This window comes from Parasteatoda tepidariorum, chromosome 5, assembly GCF_043381705.1.
Source record: "Parasteatoda tepidariorum isolate YZ-2023 chromosome 5, CAS_Ptep_4.0, whole genome shotgun sequence".
Classification (NCBI taxonomy): domain Eukaryota; kingdom Metazoa; phylum Arthropoda; class Arachnida; order Araneae; family Theridiidae; genus Parasteatoda; species Parasteatoda tepidariorum.
The window spans coordinates 66,281,264-66,298,594 of NC_092208.1; the positions used below are offsets into that span (position 1 = coordinate 66,281,264).

General features: G+C 28.4%; 1 protein-coding gene across 1 annotated transcript in view; it reads right to left on the reverse strand.

The window, feature by feature from the left end:
* Positions 1–17,331, reverse strand: part of LOC107441037 (nephrin) — a 342,812-nt gene that overhangs the window by 19,071 nt on the left and 306,410 nt on the right. Inside the window, exons 17-18 of the mRNA XM_043050259.2 lie at positions 11,810–12,097; positions 3,212–3,379 (exon numbers count right to left, since the gene is read on the reverse strand). Coding sequence (XP_042906193.1) covers positions 3,212–3,379; positions 11,810–12,097 — 456 coding nt within the window. The remainder of the gene's footprint in view (positions 1–3,211; positions 3,380–11,809; positions 12,098–17,331) is intronic.

Sequence of the window (17,331 nt, forward strand, 5' to 3'; positions counted from 1 at the left end):
TAAACTTTGCTCCAGCGAATTTTGAGTTTCTACTTTAGTGAATTTAGAGTAAATATTAGATCGGATAGGACATTTCCATGCTGTGCAGAAAACCGGCATGTTTTTAGTATTATAACATTGAAATAAATGTAGCAACAAGTCTATTGTAGAGAGAGGTTTTAAAAAGCACAACGAATCTTGCTGTAGGTAGTTTTTTAAATAAGAGGAATACTAATTGGTTCTATCAATTTAATTGCAATTGTTAGTTAAATATAATTTATTTGTTAGATATATATTATGTTATTATATGAATTTAAATTTTCAATTCACTACTTAGCATATTTTCCGAGGAGTTAGATGACTGCAATGTTATAAAAAAAATTCTCAAACAGATAATCTAAACTGTGGTTCACTGCACCAGAATATGTTAAAATATACTATGTTTCTGCCTTTATGGAAATACCAAAAAGATCTATAATTTTTACTGACGTGTGGTAAAATTTGGTTACTTTATCATATTAATACTGTAAAGTAATTAATATCATATAGTATAATTTACCAAGTTTTTAGATTTATAACAATACATAAATGTACAGTAATTTTTACCGATGGTCTTTGGTAATGATTTTGGAAAAATTTGCAGTAAATTATGGTTTTATAATATGTAATAACATATAGTAACATATGCATGGCATAAAAAACATTTATTTGATTAAATTTATATTTCAGTTTTGTATTTTGTACTAAATAAGTGTTAATAAGAGCTATCATTATAAAAATCAGAATTTCCTGTAAACTCTTACCACTTAAATGAAAAATTATAAAATGAATGGTTTAAATACCGTATATTTTGGTTTTGTGGAACAAAATTATGTTTTTTTTCCTTCAGAAATGTCATTACCATACGGTACTGAAATTTTACCAGAAATGTTTTCTCCATGTAGGTTTCACTCAATTAATGCAGTCATAGAAACAGAAAAAATAAGTATAATTTTGATATTTTCTTCCTTTTTTTCATAAAAACCGTAACAGAAAAAAACGTGTACTAAAAAAATTTAAAAGGTAATGATTAAAAAATAGTTTATTTCATGAATTCTACTTAAAAGTTATCACAGTTATTTGTTTATCACAAACTGCACTAAGTTTAATGTTTTAGTTACTTCGTCACAATTTTAATGATGTGTAACTTTTATTAAACGATGAACTTATAAAAATTTTTGTTAACAGTTTCCTAACATTAAAAAAATTCAGAAAGTAATAAAATATAGCAGGCCTTCAAGAGTTTTTTTGACAGTTCAAACGCAAATAATTAAGTAATAAAAACTGTTGTTATAATTTTAAATTTGAAAAAAAAAACTACGTTATTTTAGAGAACCTACTTAAACTTAAATATTTTCTCCTAACGAAAGCAAAATACAAAATGTTCCTATCAGACAGAAAAAATAAAGTCACAAATTAAGTTAAACTATTGCATAAAAAATTAAAAAAATGAAAGAAACTATCTCAGTATTACTAGAACAAAAAATGATTAAAAAATAATTCAAAAGAGCAACAAAGAAATAAAATAATCGTTTTGTGATAAGATTTATAGAACGTTTCATACATTATTGAAAGAATGTACAGTAGAAACTATCTACCCGATTAACAGCTTTTATCAAGATTTTAAGTGGTACTTGGCAACATTGATGTTTCTAGTTAAAGGGATGTACTATAATCGACATTCTCTCATATATATAATGTGAGGTTATAGAAAAGAAATTACACTAGAATCGAGTGCCTGGTTAAATCCTTTCCATTTTCCCAGAATTCCATCTTTGAAGCAATTCAAATCCCGTCTCTTATGAATGATTCACGATCATGCTAATATAAGTGATGTATCATTCGAGACTGAAGCAGGTCGAAGAAAAAGGGGTGTAGTAAATAACAGTACCACTTACAAGACTTTATTCTATTTATATGCAACATCGTATGTATGCATGGAAGTTCGAAAAAGAATATATTTCTTACCTGATAAGAAAATTGTTTAAAATGCTTTTATCTCGAGATTTTATTCTTTTTTTGTTTGTTTTGTTGTTAAAGAAAATTGTTGAATTAAGTTGCGAAGTAAAAGAAATTTCTTTCAACTACTAAATGCTTTTAAAGAATTTTTCTTTAATCGTAACATTTTTTAATTAGAAAGAAACGAAGCACTCTGTAAAATTCTTTTAAAAAGACTTTTTCTTCCCTCAGTAAATGAAAATAGTGCATTTTTTCTTGAATAAACATATTCATTATAAAGATATTATTTTTTTGCATTAAAACAAAAAGTTTTATGTTTTGTTAAAGATTTAAGATAAAATTGCTAAGTTCTTTAGAAATATGGTTCATTTGTTTATGAGAAATATAAAAAAGAAGTTATAAAATTGATTTCAATTATCTTTCTACTTCCAAAATAAGAAAAAAATAGTATTTTAATTTCAGAATATGTTATTATATATTTGTGTTAGGAATTTTATATATATTTTTTAATTATTTTCAAGACACAATGCAGAATTACAAGGGAACAGTATCAAACTATTTAATTTTCAATAAAAATATTTTTTCTTGAAGCTATTTTAAAGTATTTGTTAAATGCAAATAAATTAAGAATAAGTTGCACTCATTTGAATGTTTCTTCTCGATCTTGTAAAAACTATTATTTGAGAAACTTAACATTTTTTTAAACTTAAGCATGAAGAAGGCTTTGCTTCAAATTTATATTTTGCTATTGATAAATTTAAAAAATTAATTTAAATAAATAATTTATGCCAAATTTCTGAAAAAAATTTAATTTCCCAGAACATTTCTACAGCTTAAACACGTTGGAATACAACTAAATTAACTATATTCAAAGAAAAGTAGTTATTTTAATTTACAAAGAAACTTAAGAAGAACTCAATTCGTTTTAATTACATTCTTAATTATTATGCAGCAACATCTGTTCTGTTTTCACATTTTCATTATTATTCGAATACATTATTTGAATAGTTTAGTTCGAAAAATAGCTTGAATCTTATATTACCATTTCATCGTAATATTATTATACTATTATATTTTAATGAAAACTATCTATTGGAATTAGTTAAGGTATTAGGTATTGGCATAAATAAAATGGTTTTCAAATGTAAACATAAAAGTAAATATACAAACATTTATTGCGGAAGAATATGACAAAATCTATTTCAAGCATCATTTTAAAATAATTTAAAATTACCTTGAGTTTGCCTTTTCTTTTTTCGTTGCATGTAGCACGCAACTATGGCGCCATTAATTAAAATTAAAAGCGTACCGGAAACACAAATTATTACAAGCAAAAACACAGGTACATCATCAGTATTTTTTGCTAATGCATCCACGGCGGTGCTTGGAAGACGTCGGGGTACTGAAAAAAAATACTTGTGGTTAAATGGCATTTAAGTATGACACTAATTTTTAATATTCATGTAAAAACTGTAAAACGTTTTAGCATTTATTGCTAAGATTTTATAAAAAACCAAGTGTCATTACATAACCAACAACATGTCTCGTTTCCCAATTTTTTTAGAGATCTTGCAAATAAAACACGCCCTCTGTGCTTTAAGAAAGTAAATTTGTCAGTGTTCCGATAAATAAAAGTATATTTAAATATTTCCGCGGAATGCTGACCCTAAACTGATCTATTTTTGATTATAATAAAATATATCAAAGCAAAATATCTTATTTTTATACAGCGAGAAAAAGTATGGTTGAAACTATCAGAATGTGGTAAAATTTATTGTGTTTTTGGTTCTATTGGAACACCGAAAAGCTCGATAATTTTGACTGAGAAGCTTAAGTAATGATTTTGGTAAAATTAACAATAAAATATGGTTTCATAATATGTGATAAAATTTGGTATTTTTATCATGCTGCTTTTGAAAAAGGCTTAAAAATTGTTTATTCCGTTAAATTTATTTTTAGTTCTATATTTTTTACTAAATGTGCGATAGTAAAAACTATAATGTTGAATACCAAAATTTACGGTAAACCGATACCATATGAACGAAACAAAATTACCAAATAAATGTTTTAATTATCGTATATGTAGGTGTAATTAACCAAAAATATCTGGGGTTTTTTTTGAAATATTATTACTATACAGTATGGCAATATTACTACAATTTTTTATGAACAGTTTTATGCGCACATAAAATTCAATAACTATGAGCTTTTTTAAAGATATGTAAGATTTCTTAAATATGGCACATTATAGCAAATTAAAATTCAAAATTCGTTTTAAATTCTACTAAATCTTATTAGAGATTACTAAAAATTATTCCTTTTATTAAAGATGATTATTATTCGTGCATTGTATAAAACGCGCAATATCTTTTATAGTCTCCTAGACATTTGCATTTTCCCTAAATAGTGTAAAGAAGTAATTCCAGGATAAAGAATAAAAAATAAATCAAGAAAAAAGAATGTTGATGTTTTTTCTTACGGAAATATCATTCAGTTTTTTGTTGACTTATTTTACATTTTTTGCTTTATCTCTCTGCCAGTTAGAATTTCTTTTCCTGAACGTATTATAATATTGAATGAGCCCAAAACAAGATTATTTAGGTAAATATTTTGGGTACTTTTTATACTGAAGTTTATAGAATGAAAGATTTATTACATCAGCTTAACTAATTCTAACTATAACTATTATTATCCAAGAATTTATAAAACAGATGTCTTTGATACTTACTGAAAAATTAAATTACAAGTCATCAATTTCCCTTAGCTTACTCAAATGTCTTATTTTTCAATCAACTTTAAAGACATAAAAAATCTGATTTGATTTAACATAATCCTATGAACGAATTTTGGAATAAAAAGAAGAATTGTCTTTTAGTTAATGAGTGATTTCTGTTAAGTGAGTAATATGTGATTTAAGTGAAAGCAACTAAGATCCTTATTGTAAGAAGAACTCTTATTTGTATGTATATTTTTTTAAGTTAATTTGATTTTAATTTTCTGGGATTGGGAATTTATGGTATTAAATTGGATTGGGTTCAAAATTACAAGGCTAAGGAGTTGAACATTAGTAGTCGTAAGCACAAAATTGGGTAGGCTGATCAACGACGGTTATAAAATGCATTGTTCTTTCGTGCTTTGTATGCAACAATTTTAAACTTCACATTTCTTAATTATAGTAAGATGTTCCGTAATGACCACTCTAAATAAATGCATTTTGCGATTTTAGTCTAAAAGGAAGTCAAAAAATTTACGAAGTAGGGATGCAAATTAAAATTTGCTCTAGCTAAAACTAAAAACGTTATCGAAAACTAATGAAACACAATTGAGGAAGGCGAGACAAAAACGTGGAAGTATTTTTAACTACTGGAGGAAAAATAGAGTTGAAAAGAAATTATTAAGAGCATCTCCATGCTTCGCCAAACTCGTTTTGATGTTTATCTTTTTATTTTGTTCTTATTTCTTTCTGACTTTATACTTTACACAACCCTTAGTGACTTCACTTTCTAAAAGATTCTAAAGGTGTAAATTAAGGGTTTGAATAATATCCTTGATGGTAGACGTAATTTTGATTTTTAAAGAAATATATCTTTAACTTTTTTTTATTTGTTAGAAAGAAAAAGAAGTCTGAATTATTCTTTTGTAAAATTATCAAATTTAATATTATTAATTGAGACTCCAATCTGGAAGTTTCTGTCTATAAAACAACTTATTTACAATTCTCAAAACATCAACCTTCACCGAAAAATTCAATAACAAATCAACCTTTTCCCCTGCATTTTCTTATTTATTTTCTCAACTCCCACACTATGAAGGAAACATTCCTTCTCCTTCCTACACGTTCAAAGTAAAATAAAGTAAAAAGAAGCATTTTAGATCCTTCTAAACACTCATTTCCTATCTGTAAGAATGAAACAATTGATTTTTACAAAAGGAATGGTTCTTCAGTAAATGAGAGACTTCATTCCTATCAGCTATTGACCGAAGAAACTTGAGAGGGCGCCATTAGCCATCTCAAACCTGAATCAGCGCTATTTTTGGGCCCTTAAAGGAACCAACTTTCTTCTTAAGATATACTCTCGAGTTCCATTTTAGATCTTACGTGCTTACCTGTAGCTGTTAGTAAAAATTTTTTTTTCTTTCATCCAGATAGACAGGTCACGGATTTCTTATTGCTCCGTTCATCAGCAAAATTTTTATTTAAGTTTTTTGTAGCTTATTGCTTGTAAAAGTTTGGAAATGTTAGAGTTGTTTGAAAATACAGTTTGTTAGACTAAATAACTTTCTTTTAGAAGTCGTATAGCTTTTCCTAATTATTTCATTTGGAATTAATTTAAAAGGGTACCATAAACAGAATGTTTACTAATAATTTTATTTTCAGCTACAGTTCGGCAACTGTAATATGATATAAGAATAAATTTGTGTAGTATAATTTATTTTTATTAACAACAAATTAAAGATTAATAAAATCAAGGTGTTAGTTAGAGAGTTCGTCTTCCAATAAGGGGAACCGGGTTCGAATCCTGGCGATGGCTGGATGATTCGAATTCCACACCCGGCTCACAACGACCACAGTTCTAACTTAAATTAACCTCACTGGTAGATGGATCATGGGTTATTGTCCCCTTGCCGATATCTTTTCTATTTAACTTTTTTTTATTATTATGACATTTTAATTACTTTCTTTTATTACTTAACACCTATAAATCAAAATTTTAATGGAGAACTATATATATATATATATATATATTACCCTTTTTTTTTCTCCCTTTATATTAATTTACTTTCCAAAATTCATTTATTGTCACTTTCTATATGTCATATATATATTGTTTAAACTATAATTAATATTTCTGTCTATTTGTAAACAAATTAATATTTCTGTACACTTGTAAACAAAATTTTAATCTCCTTTCTTTTGAAACTTTAAATAATTGTTTGAGGTTGGCCGGAAGTAGTTGCCAGACGCGGATTATACGGGTAAGGGTTTTACTAACCTATGCACGTATCAGCGTCTGGAAGGAAAGAAAGAAAGTCCCCTTGCCGACAAACTGACTACGGGAGATTTTCGTGGTTTTCTTCTCCATGTAACGAACATGAGGGTTAGTTTAATCCAAAAGTTATCCACGAAGGCAAATTACTCCCGATACTTGATTCAGGAGTTCCCTTGTCTTCTGGACAGTGTTCAAAATAACGAGGCTGCAGAGTTGAACATTGGTAGTCTTAAACCCAAAATTGGGTCGGTTGTTAAACGACGGTTTTAAAATTAAGTAAAAATCTGATAGTATATAATTAGAAATGTATTTACAACATGCACTCAAGAATCCAGTATTTCAATGATATCAGTAGAATTGACATAATTTATGGAAGCAATAATCTATCATTTTACAAAAATACAATTGTAAATAAAACTGCATTTTATATTTTAAATAAAACCGGTTCTGATAGTGTACTGTAACAAAACTTCATATAGTATATAAAGCTGGGAATTTGAACTATAATATGGTAGTACAAAATTAAGTTTGGAAACAGAGTATTGATGTATGCGAATGTAATCTTAGTCTTTCTATATATTTATTATTTAATAGCATTTATTATATTTACATTCCCCCTTTTTTTTGTTCATAAATTTTTCTGGACAAAAACAATTATACTGCGAAAGCTAAGGAAAAATAAATATAAAATAACAATAAAGAAAATGAGCTTAAGATTATTCTTAATGGCAGATTTTTCAGGTGAATTGTACGAACTTTATAATTTGTTTTTAATTGCGAAAACTTGTACATGAAAAGGAAAAATATTTTCTTATTTAATAAAGTACTGTTGAAATAGGTTCTAAGAATTAAATCTTAATTACTTTCTCAATCTCCAATTAAGATAATGTGCAACATATAACTAATCGGTCTAAAGTTTCAATGGCTACTTTTAAACTATTTCTTGAACAAAGAAGTAATTTGTCCAATTGTTAAATATTAGTTTTTGTTAATTTAACTGTTTTCTCCAATGTTTTTTGTGGTTAAAAGATTTTTTTGCGCTTATATATTTTCTGAAAATTAATGAGAGTGGAATGATAAATATTATTCTAAAATAAAATTCCTATAACAAAATTTTAAAAATGCTATTCCTCTACATTTCCAATCAAAAATGCGAAAGTATAGCTAAATTCATTTTGAGTTTTAACAAATTCATTGCAATCGATTTTTTATTTGAACCATAAAGAAGATAATACATTTAATCTTCACAGTAAAAGTTATAACTAATTCAATAGGGAAATTATTACATGGTATTTATTATGAATTCATCATTTTAAAAAAGAAATACGAAACGAAACCTTAGATAATCTAGTTGGTTTTTTAAAAAAAACATTATTAATGATGAATTCATAATAAGGTATTTATTATGAATTCATCATTTTAAAAATGAAATACGAAATAAAACCTTAGATAATCTAGTTGATTTTTTAAAAAAAATATTTTTTTTCCATGCATTGTTAAAATTTTGTCCTAAACAAGAACTATATATTATTAAGCAAAACATTAAAAATGTTAAACTTTTAGAACTAAAACTGAAAAAAATATGACACTGAAATATATCCAAAACTCATTTTGAATTCTATCAAGCTAAAGCGGACTTCAACGTCAAAGAAACTAACGCATCTAATCATCCGCACAGCTTACTTCCTGGAAAATAGGAACGCCCTTCTTTCTATGAATGACTAAAGAAATAAAAATAATGCCTTTTCTGATACTTTGGAAGACGCATGTCAGTGTGACATAAACTGAGTTTGGGGCTGCTCCAGGGGGAGGAGGTGGATTTTGCACATACGCCCTCCAAAAGATAAGCCTAATACCATTATCGAGGACCGGCCAGGCGCTTGCTTATGATCGAACTGCTCTCTGGAGATTTTGCAAACACCCGAACACTTTCGCTATAGGGTTGCAATTTTCACTTGAAGAACTACGACCTTTTTTTGAATTAGGTTTTCTTCGCACGTACCGGAGTTGCATTCTATGTGACAACCTTACTGTTCGTGGGAATTTCTTTTTCTTTGAGTGTTTCACCATTGCTGACGTTGACACTCTGGTTGTTGAGTTTATAATACGGTATTAGTAGTCGTTTGATATTTGGTTAATTTCGAGACTTGTTAGGGTCTAATTTAAGGCTATCCATGAACGTTAATTAAATAGTGATGTCAAGTGGGTTGACAGGTTTGACCAGCTGGATTTTTAATTTATTTTATAACCGTCGTTTAACAGTCGACTCAATTTTGAATTTACGACTGCTCGTGTTCAACTCCGTAGCCTTGTAATTTTGATCCCAACCCCGAAGACAAGGTAACAAGCGTTGGGACAAACTAGCCTTCGTGGAGGAATTCGTGCGGAACTGCATTTTTATTGCATGCTGAAGAAAACCATGAAAATCTGACTCGGTTAGAGCAAAGACAAAGGGATTCTAACCATGATCCGTCAACCACTGAGGATATTTTACGGCAGCACTGTGGTCGGTGCGAGCCTGGTCTGAAATCCGTATCGACCAGCCATTGCTCGGATTCGAATCCGGTTCACCTCAATGGAAGGTGAACGCTCTATCCCCTGAGCCACCATGGCTTGACCCGCTGGATTTACAAAGACTAGAATCATCTCGCAATAAAAATATACATTAAATTAATGCATGTTTTTATTGTGTGCTGTTTAAATATGTAAAGTCACCAAGCAAATATTTAGATTTTTGAGAAATTGGTGCTTAGTAAAATAACTGAAGATTGGTTATTTTTAAGTCAAAAATATACAATAAATTCATTTATGGAACACTTGCTTAGGTTGTGCAATGTAATTTAAGGCTTAGGTAAAAGAAGAAAAATAAGTTATGTTCCTTTTTTTTTCAATTGGTAGTAAAGTATTGAAGTATCTAACAAATTTAATGATCTATTTTTCTGAGTTGTAGCTCTGCAGTTTCCTCTTGAACAGAAAACTGTAAAAGGAGAATTTAGGAAGATTGGTTAATTTACCATCTATTCTCAAAGAATACCTGGCTTCGACTAACTTATTGTATCGCATTTAAATTTAAAATACGAATTTTAGGTACAAAATTCAGCTTCCCATCTAAGAAAAGCTCTATATTAAATGTCTGATTACGACTTTTAATAAATGACATGAATTTATGCAATAATTAAAAAATCTAGATTCGTTATTTTTATTTTCAACAAAGTGACTTGTGGAAAATGAAACAACAATCAGAACAGAATAAGAATGCATAGCTATAACTGATATCAATATTTATTAAATGAAATCTCAGCAGAATGAAGAAAAAAAAAGGAGCAAGAATCTTTCAAACAAGTAAGAAAGTTTTAAGTATCTTCAAGTTTAACGATAGTTACTTCCGGACAGTACCTGTATTTTCCCCCTCGAGCAGAAAAGTTAAAGGGAAAATCGAGCCGGAATGTTACCTTTCGTATGAAACTGTCTAAATCGAGAAGAAGTCATCTTTTGTGCCTTCAACTTTCTTTACTAAAAGTTTTGTAAGTTTTTAACTTAAAAAGGATACTTAGGAAACTATATTAAGAAATGAAGCATTTAACACATTTAATTCAAAGCAGAAAAGATCCATCTTTTTTTTAGCCCAATTCTGTGCTTTTTATAGTTATCATAAAGTAGTTAATGGTGTTTGAAAATCTATCAATTCTTGCTAGAAGTTAAGTAGATTTCATGAATTTCCGTAAAATTTTTTACTAGCTGAAATATTATTTTCTGCAAAATGCATATAATTTTATATAATATATGATTTTGTGCAATTTATCTATAACTTTAACAGGAAACAAAAAGTATTTATTCTCGTCAAAATTCAAACAAATTATACTTTCGATGCATTAAATGCAACTGAATCTAAATATTATTAGCATCAAGGTTTTGAACAAAAAAGAAATATTTTCTGACAAAAATTAAATTTATTTAATTTATTTAATAGACTTTCTTTTTTAAAAATTAATTTATATATGTCTTAAAGTGCAAAAAAATAAATAAATAAATAATAGTTTTAAATATTCATTTTGCATATTCGATCACTATAAAACTTCAATAAATGTAATTTTAAATAAATATTTTTTGTATGTTTCCTGTATTTTTAAACCTGCAAGGTCTATTTAGAAAACACCAATTTTAATCAAGAAAAAGATTTGATAAAACTGGGGTAAGAATTCCAGATCAAATTACTATATTACGTACCGACACTTTGGGTGCATCATCTGTCTGTCTTTAACGTAAAATATTATACCGTAATTTTTACTGTAATATTTATTTAATTAAAGTGATGCAGTTTTTTTACTGTAATTATTACTGCAAAAATACAGTATATCAGGTTTTTTTTGTCCCCCAACATGTTCTGGTAAGACAGGGTATTATTGTAAAATGTGCCGAAACCTTGAGTGTTTATAGCTATTTTATTTATCGCAATTTGATCCGAAATTTTTTGCATTTCAGTGGTCAATCTTACCTGTGATTGGTGATTAAACCTAACACAAGCCTTTACGACTTAAATTGCTGTAGTGCACTGAGCGCATGCGCAAGCATTGTTTTCAGATTATCGTTTAAGATAAATTACTGACTCTTGCCCATAGCCCATGAAAAAGACTCATGTGCTATTTTTATCAAAGATTGGTTTCTAATCTTACCCGTGGTATGCTCAAAAATTTCAACTTAAATTGCAGTAGTGCACTGAGCGCATGCGCCAGCATTGTTTTCAGATGCTCACTTAAGATAAATTACTGACTCTTGCCCATAACCCATGAAAAAGACCCATGTGCTATTTTTTAAAATCAAAGATTGGTTTCTAAACTTACCCGTGGTATGCGCAAAAACTTCATTTTCCGTGTAATCGCTTTCTCCATATATATTCCAGGCCATTAATTGAAATGAATATTCGGTACCAGGTTCAAGTCCCATCACCATGAACGTTGTTGCATTAGTTGGTAAAACGTCTACAGTGGTAACTTCTTCTGAGCCTCTTATCGAGTATCGGATTCGAAAAAACTGTGGAGAGCCTCCGTCAAATCCTGGCGACCAGCTCAGTAACACTCGATCGGATGTAACATTTTGAGCTTGAAATTCTTCCGGCGTATCGGGTTTGCCTGTAAGAAATACATATGTTCAGGTTTATGTTTGGAGAGCTTAATGGGTTATTTTTTTAAACCACGGTTATTTTTTTTTTAAATGTAATTTCTTGAGTAAGCATTTGAGTTTTTATACTTATTTCACTATAAGGAAACAGGCAATTTATTCAGATATTTATGTTTTAAAATATATTCTAATTTTAAAACAAAACTTAAACTTTTTTTTATCAAAATAAATAAGTAATCCAGACAATCTAAGTCAGTAAGATATTACCTAATTAAAAACTTTATACATTTGAAAAACATATAAATAGAAAATAACAGTCAACATGTTTCAAGCGTTCAAAAACAGGCACCTATTTTCAAGGCTTGCCTGACGTGAATGAAGAGAAACAAAAGTGATTTGAAATATGAAACTTAAGGTTGTTAACAAAAAGTGAAGCAAAAAACATTAAAGGGAGAATCAAAACTAGACTAAAAATCGAAATTGATGATAAATGCAGAAAAAAAAGTGAAAAACATAGCAAGAAAAACCACAGTGACAGAGAGGAACAAATCAGAGTAAAATGCACTTCCATCCACTATAAAGAGGTGGTGAGGAATTAACGTTATTAACACAGGTATCAGCTCATAGCGCATGGAAATCCAATTTACTCGTATTTCTCCCACTTGTCTACTGGGGTTTTTCTGCTTTTGTTTCTCACCTTTATTTTTCCATTTTTCGTTGGCCACTTTGTGCTTTATATTTAAAATCACTTTTGTTTCTTTTTATTCACATCTAGAAAGTCTTGAAAATGGGTGGTTATTTTTGAGTGCTTGAAACATGTTAAATTTTATTTCCTATTCATATATTTTTAAGGGGAAGGAAATTTTAATCAGCTGAACATCAATTACTCAAAAGATGATTATTTGTGCTTAAAGGAAACAAAAATACTTACTGTTATATTTTGTGCATAATAAATATGGACCAAAATTATAAATTTCACGTTTAAAAAGTAAAGTACGTGTTTATTTATTTATTTAGGAAAAAAAATCAAATGTCAGAAAAATAAAACTCAAAAAGTATAACCTTAATATTTTATTACTTTAAGTGGTGCAACAAAACTTCTTGTAGCATAATTAGACAAAATTACGCTAAGCCATTAACTACCCGAGAATACATTCCCAAGATATATTGTTCTCAATTTAAAGTTTTTGAGATCATTTAATACTGGGCAGAGAGCTTTGTTTATTTTATTATAAGCTTGCTTACGCTACAGTTGGTACACTTCTTCCAACAATTAAATTCTCATTAAAAGACAATCATTCTTTAATCATAGCGTCTAATAAGAGTTTATGCTGACCAGGCGGAAACCAAAAACTAACTCAATATTTTAATGAATGCATCCTTCTGGAAAAAGTATAAAAATCCTTCCCCATCTCACTTTTTTTTTCTTCCCGTCTCCCCTTTCTTACCATAGACGTGACGTATACAATGATTAATGGGATCTTCCTTCTCCATTGCTTTGGAACAATTTTCTACAAAGCAGTTTTCTAAAAGAAAATGATATATTCAAGCAGGAAATCACCAGGTTAAAGAAAGTACTTAATCACTTAATGCATCTGATGATTCGGGCACGTGTTAAGGATTTTTTCCCCTTTACTCTGGTCTCAATGGCTACCCACTACTGCTACCAAAAATGTCATTAAATTGAGTACGTGGCAATCAATTCGTTTTATCGTTTCCACACAGAAGAAGATAATTGCAATAATATACTCTATTCTTCATCATCCGTAGGGTTCGTTATGTCTAAAAGTAAAGTCTAATAACGAGTTCCCGTCATACATATTTTTTGTTCGATTTGGGTTATTTTTATTCTGGTATGCTAATTTATTTTTTTATATGCAAAGGAATTATCCTCGATATTAATTTTGTTATCACAAAAAGGAAGTTATTTGGCTTAATTTTATGTACCGTTTTAAAGGTTCGTATTGCAACTCAAAGTATTTCTCGCGGTTTACTTGACAAAGTGAAAATGAAAATATTTTATTTTCATCTTGCTAAAATTAAACATTTGAAAAGCAAAAAAGCAGAATGCTCCAAGTAATATTTTAGTGATTATAGAAACGTCTCATATTAGGAAAATCACAGAAGAAAATCATTATAATTATCACAGAAGATGATTGCAATAATATAATCATTCATTCATTCATATATATATATANCATTATGACCACCCTCCATCTATAACAATGGGCTCGCCCAGGTTTTCATGGTTTCTCGCCCAGGAACAATGTTTTCATGGGGCACATTAGGACCCATAATCCTCATAGAACAATCCCTGACGTCTGTAAGCTACTCGAACATAGTTGCAGACCAGGTTCACCCATTCGTGGAAACAGTTTGTCCTGCGGAGGATGGTGTTTACCAACAGGATAATGCACCATGTCATAAGGGTCGAATCGTCATGGATTGGTTCGAGGAACAATCCAGTGACTTTCAATTCATGTCTCCCCAAATTCACCTGGCCTTAATTATAGAGCATTTGTGGTCCTACTTGGAAAACCAAATCCGTGCTGCCACGCTACCCCCTCGCAATGTGTGGGAATTGCAGGACCAGTTGGCGAGCGCTTGGTACCAGATATCTCAAACCACCGATCAGCACCTTGTGGAATCAATGCCACGGTGGGTGCTAGCAGTTTTGAGGGCTAAAGGTGGTCCTACATGTTATTAGCAGGGTGGTCATAATGTAATGGCTCTTCGGTGTATATATATATATATATATATATAATTTGCCTAAATTAAAAAAATAATTAAAACATGGCACAAATCATCGATTGCAGCGCATTGGGTGGACTTTAAGCACCAACTTCCTTGCCATAACAGTAAGAATAACTAAATGCTTTAATTCGACTCTATTAAATGCTTGGAAGAAAAAGATAACTAAAAAAACATGGTGCTATTTCTCATATTTTATTTTGAAATGCATTCAATTTAATAATGTCGTTAAAAAATGGTTAGTGCGTAAATATTATTTAAATATTCGTCGTTATTATTTTTGCTTCATTTTTCCCCCCTTATATTTTGAAACAATTAAAATAGGAATCTTGTTCGAATCAATAAAAATCTTTTTAACATTGCTCCTTCAAAATGATGTTAATCACTTAAATGTTTTAATTTTGGAGCTGCGTAAAAAAGTAGTAATAATACTGTAGCCTTATATCTCTCGAAAAAAGTTTAACTGAAATAAAAACTTTGAAAAATGATTGTTTAATGAACTTTAACAAAAAAGACATAAGTTATCTTTTCAATTACCCAAAATTAAAAGTGTCAAGTAAATAACCTTTTTTTACATATCTTTCTTATTTACAAATTATATTTCCCGCTTTCAAAGTCTTCAGATTTCTCATAAACGTTTTTAAGAAAAATAACTTAAGTAATTACTGGCGAAATAAAATGATTTATGTAATTACTTTACAAAATTACTCATAAAAATTTTAGGAAAAAAACTGAATGATATATAATTATAATTAAATTCAATATTCGAGTAAGATATGGAAGAAATTAGACAGAGTATTTAAATAAAAAAGAAAGAACCAACTGAAGTTGAAAAAGAAATCATGCGATGTATTTTAAGAAACGAGTAAAATTGTGATATTTTTATTACTTTATTTGTTATTGAAAAATCAATACTGAAAAAATTCCCTTTAAATCATTAGTAAAAATTAACTTTACAAAATTACTTTACTTTACAAAACTTTACAAATTTACTTTACAGATTTACTTTACAAAATTACTAAGAAATCTTTTAGGAAAAGATTGAAGAGCATGCAATTATGATTCAATTTAATGTTGAAAGAATAGGTGAATTCAATTAGAGAGAATATTTAAAGAAAAATGAAAATCAAAGTTAGAGTTGAAAAAAATATTGTGATATTTTTATTACATTATTTGCTATGAAAATAACCTTACTGACCCTTAATTAATGAAAATAACCTTACTAACCCTTACCTACTGAAAATACAGTAGCAGTTAGGAAAATAACGATACTGAAATAAAAAAAATGCCTTTGCAATCATTGGCAAAAATATTCATTTATAATGTGCTCTAGTCATTATTTAATTTATTGTTGCTTGTGCAACCAATGATACATTGTTTAAAATATTTTATTATCTATCTAATAACATACTCATATTTCATATTCATTTTAGAAAGAGATATAGTGAGTGAGAGAAGGGAAAAATTATAGGAGAAATAAAATGACTTATGAAATTTTTTAAAAAAATTACTGATTTTTTTGAAGAAAAAAAATCCTAATCATATATAATTATAATTAAATTCAATATTAGAAAAATAGGAGGGAGTATTTTGATAAAAATATCAAAGCTGCTGAAGGTGAAAAAACCATACTATGTGTTTTGAGAAATAAGAGAAATAATGACATATTTTTGATTTTTTATTACATTATTTGTTATGAAAATAGCTGAAACCAAGAAAAGAAAAGAAATTCTTGTAAATCATTTGTAAAGATAATGTTCAAACAACAATAAAAAAATTGAGTAATTATTTATCATATTTTTGCTTGTGTAATGTTATAGTACGTCAATGATATTATTTTTTATAATATTTTGACATTTAAATATACTTATAACTCTATACAAAACGTTTTGGAATGAAGCTACGTTATATTTGATGTATTTGATAATTTCAAATTCATAACGGGAATTGCATATTTAAATGCGCAACAATTTATTATGCTCCATATCAATTTCTAATTTAACATTTTCAGAGTTCATTATTCATAATAAGAAATATTATCCGTATGTAAAACGTAAATTGCTGTGCTATTTAAAAAGCATGAATTGGTGAAATTAATAATGATCAAATATTTACTAAATGTTGTTGGTAAAGAATTATATGTTTTTATGTTTCATATTTTTATATTTAGTTTATATTTGTCGAAATGCACTAACTATTTTTTTTAAATTTAATATTTTTTTATTATCGATGGATTAAGAAAAATCATCTAACAAGCATTGATAATCATAGATAATTTGCCTGAATTGAAAGAAAAAAACACAATGCACAAATCATCAATTGCCGAGCATTGTTGGCACTTTCGTCACCAATTTACTTGCCATAGCAGTAAAAATAACTAAATTCTTCAATTCGAATCCTTTAAATGTCAGGAAAAATAAGATAACTAAAAAACATATTGCTATTTCTCATATATTTCTTTGATAAGTACTCAATTTAATAATATCATTAAAAA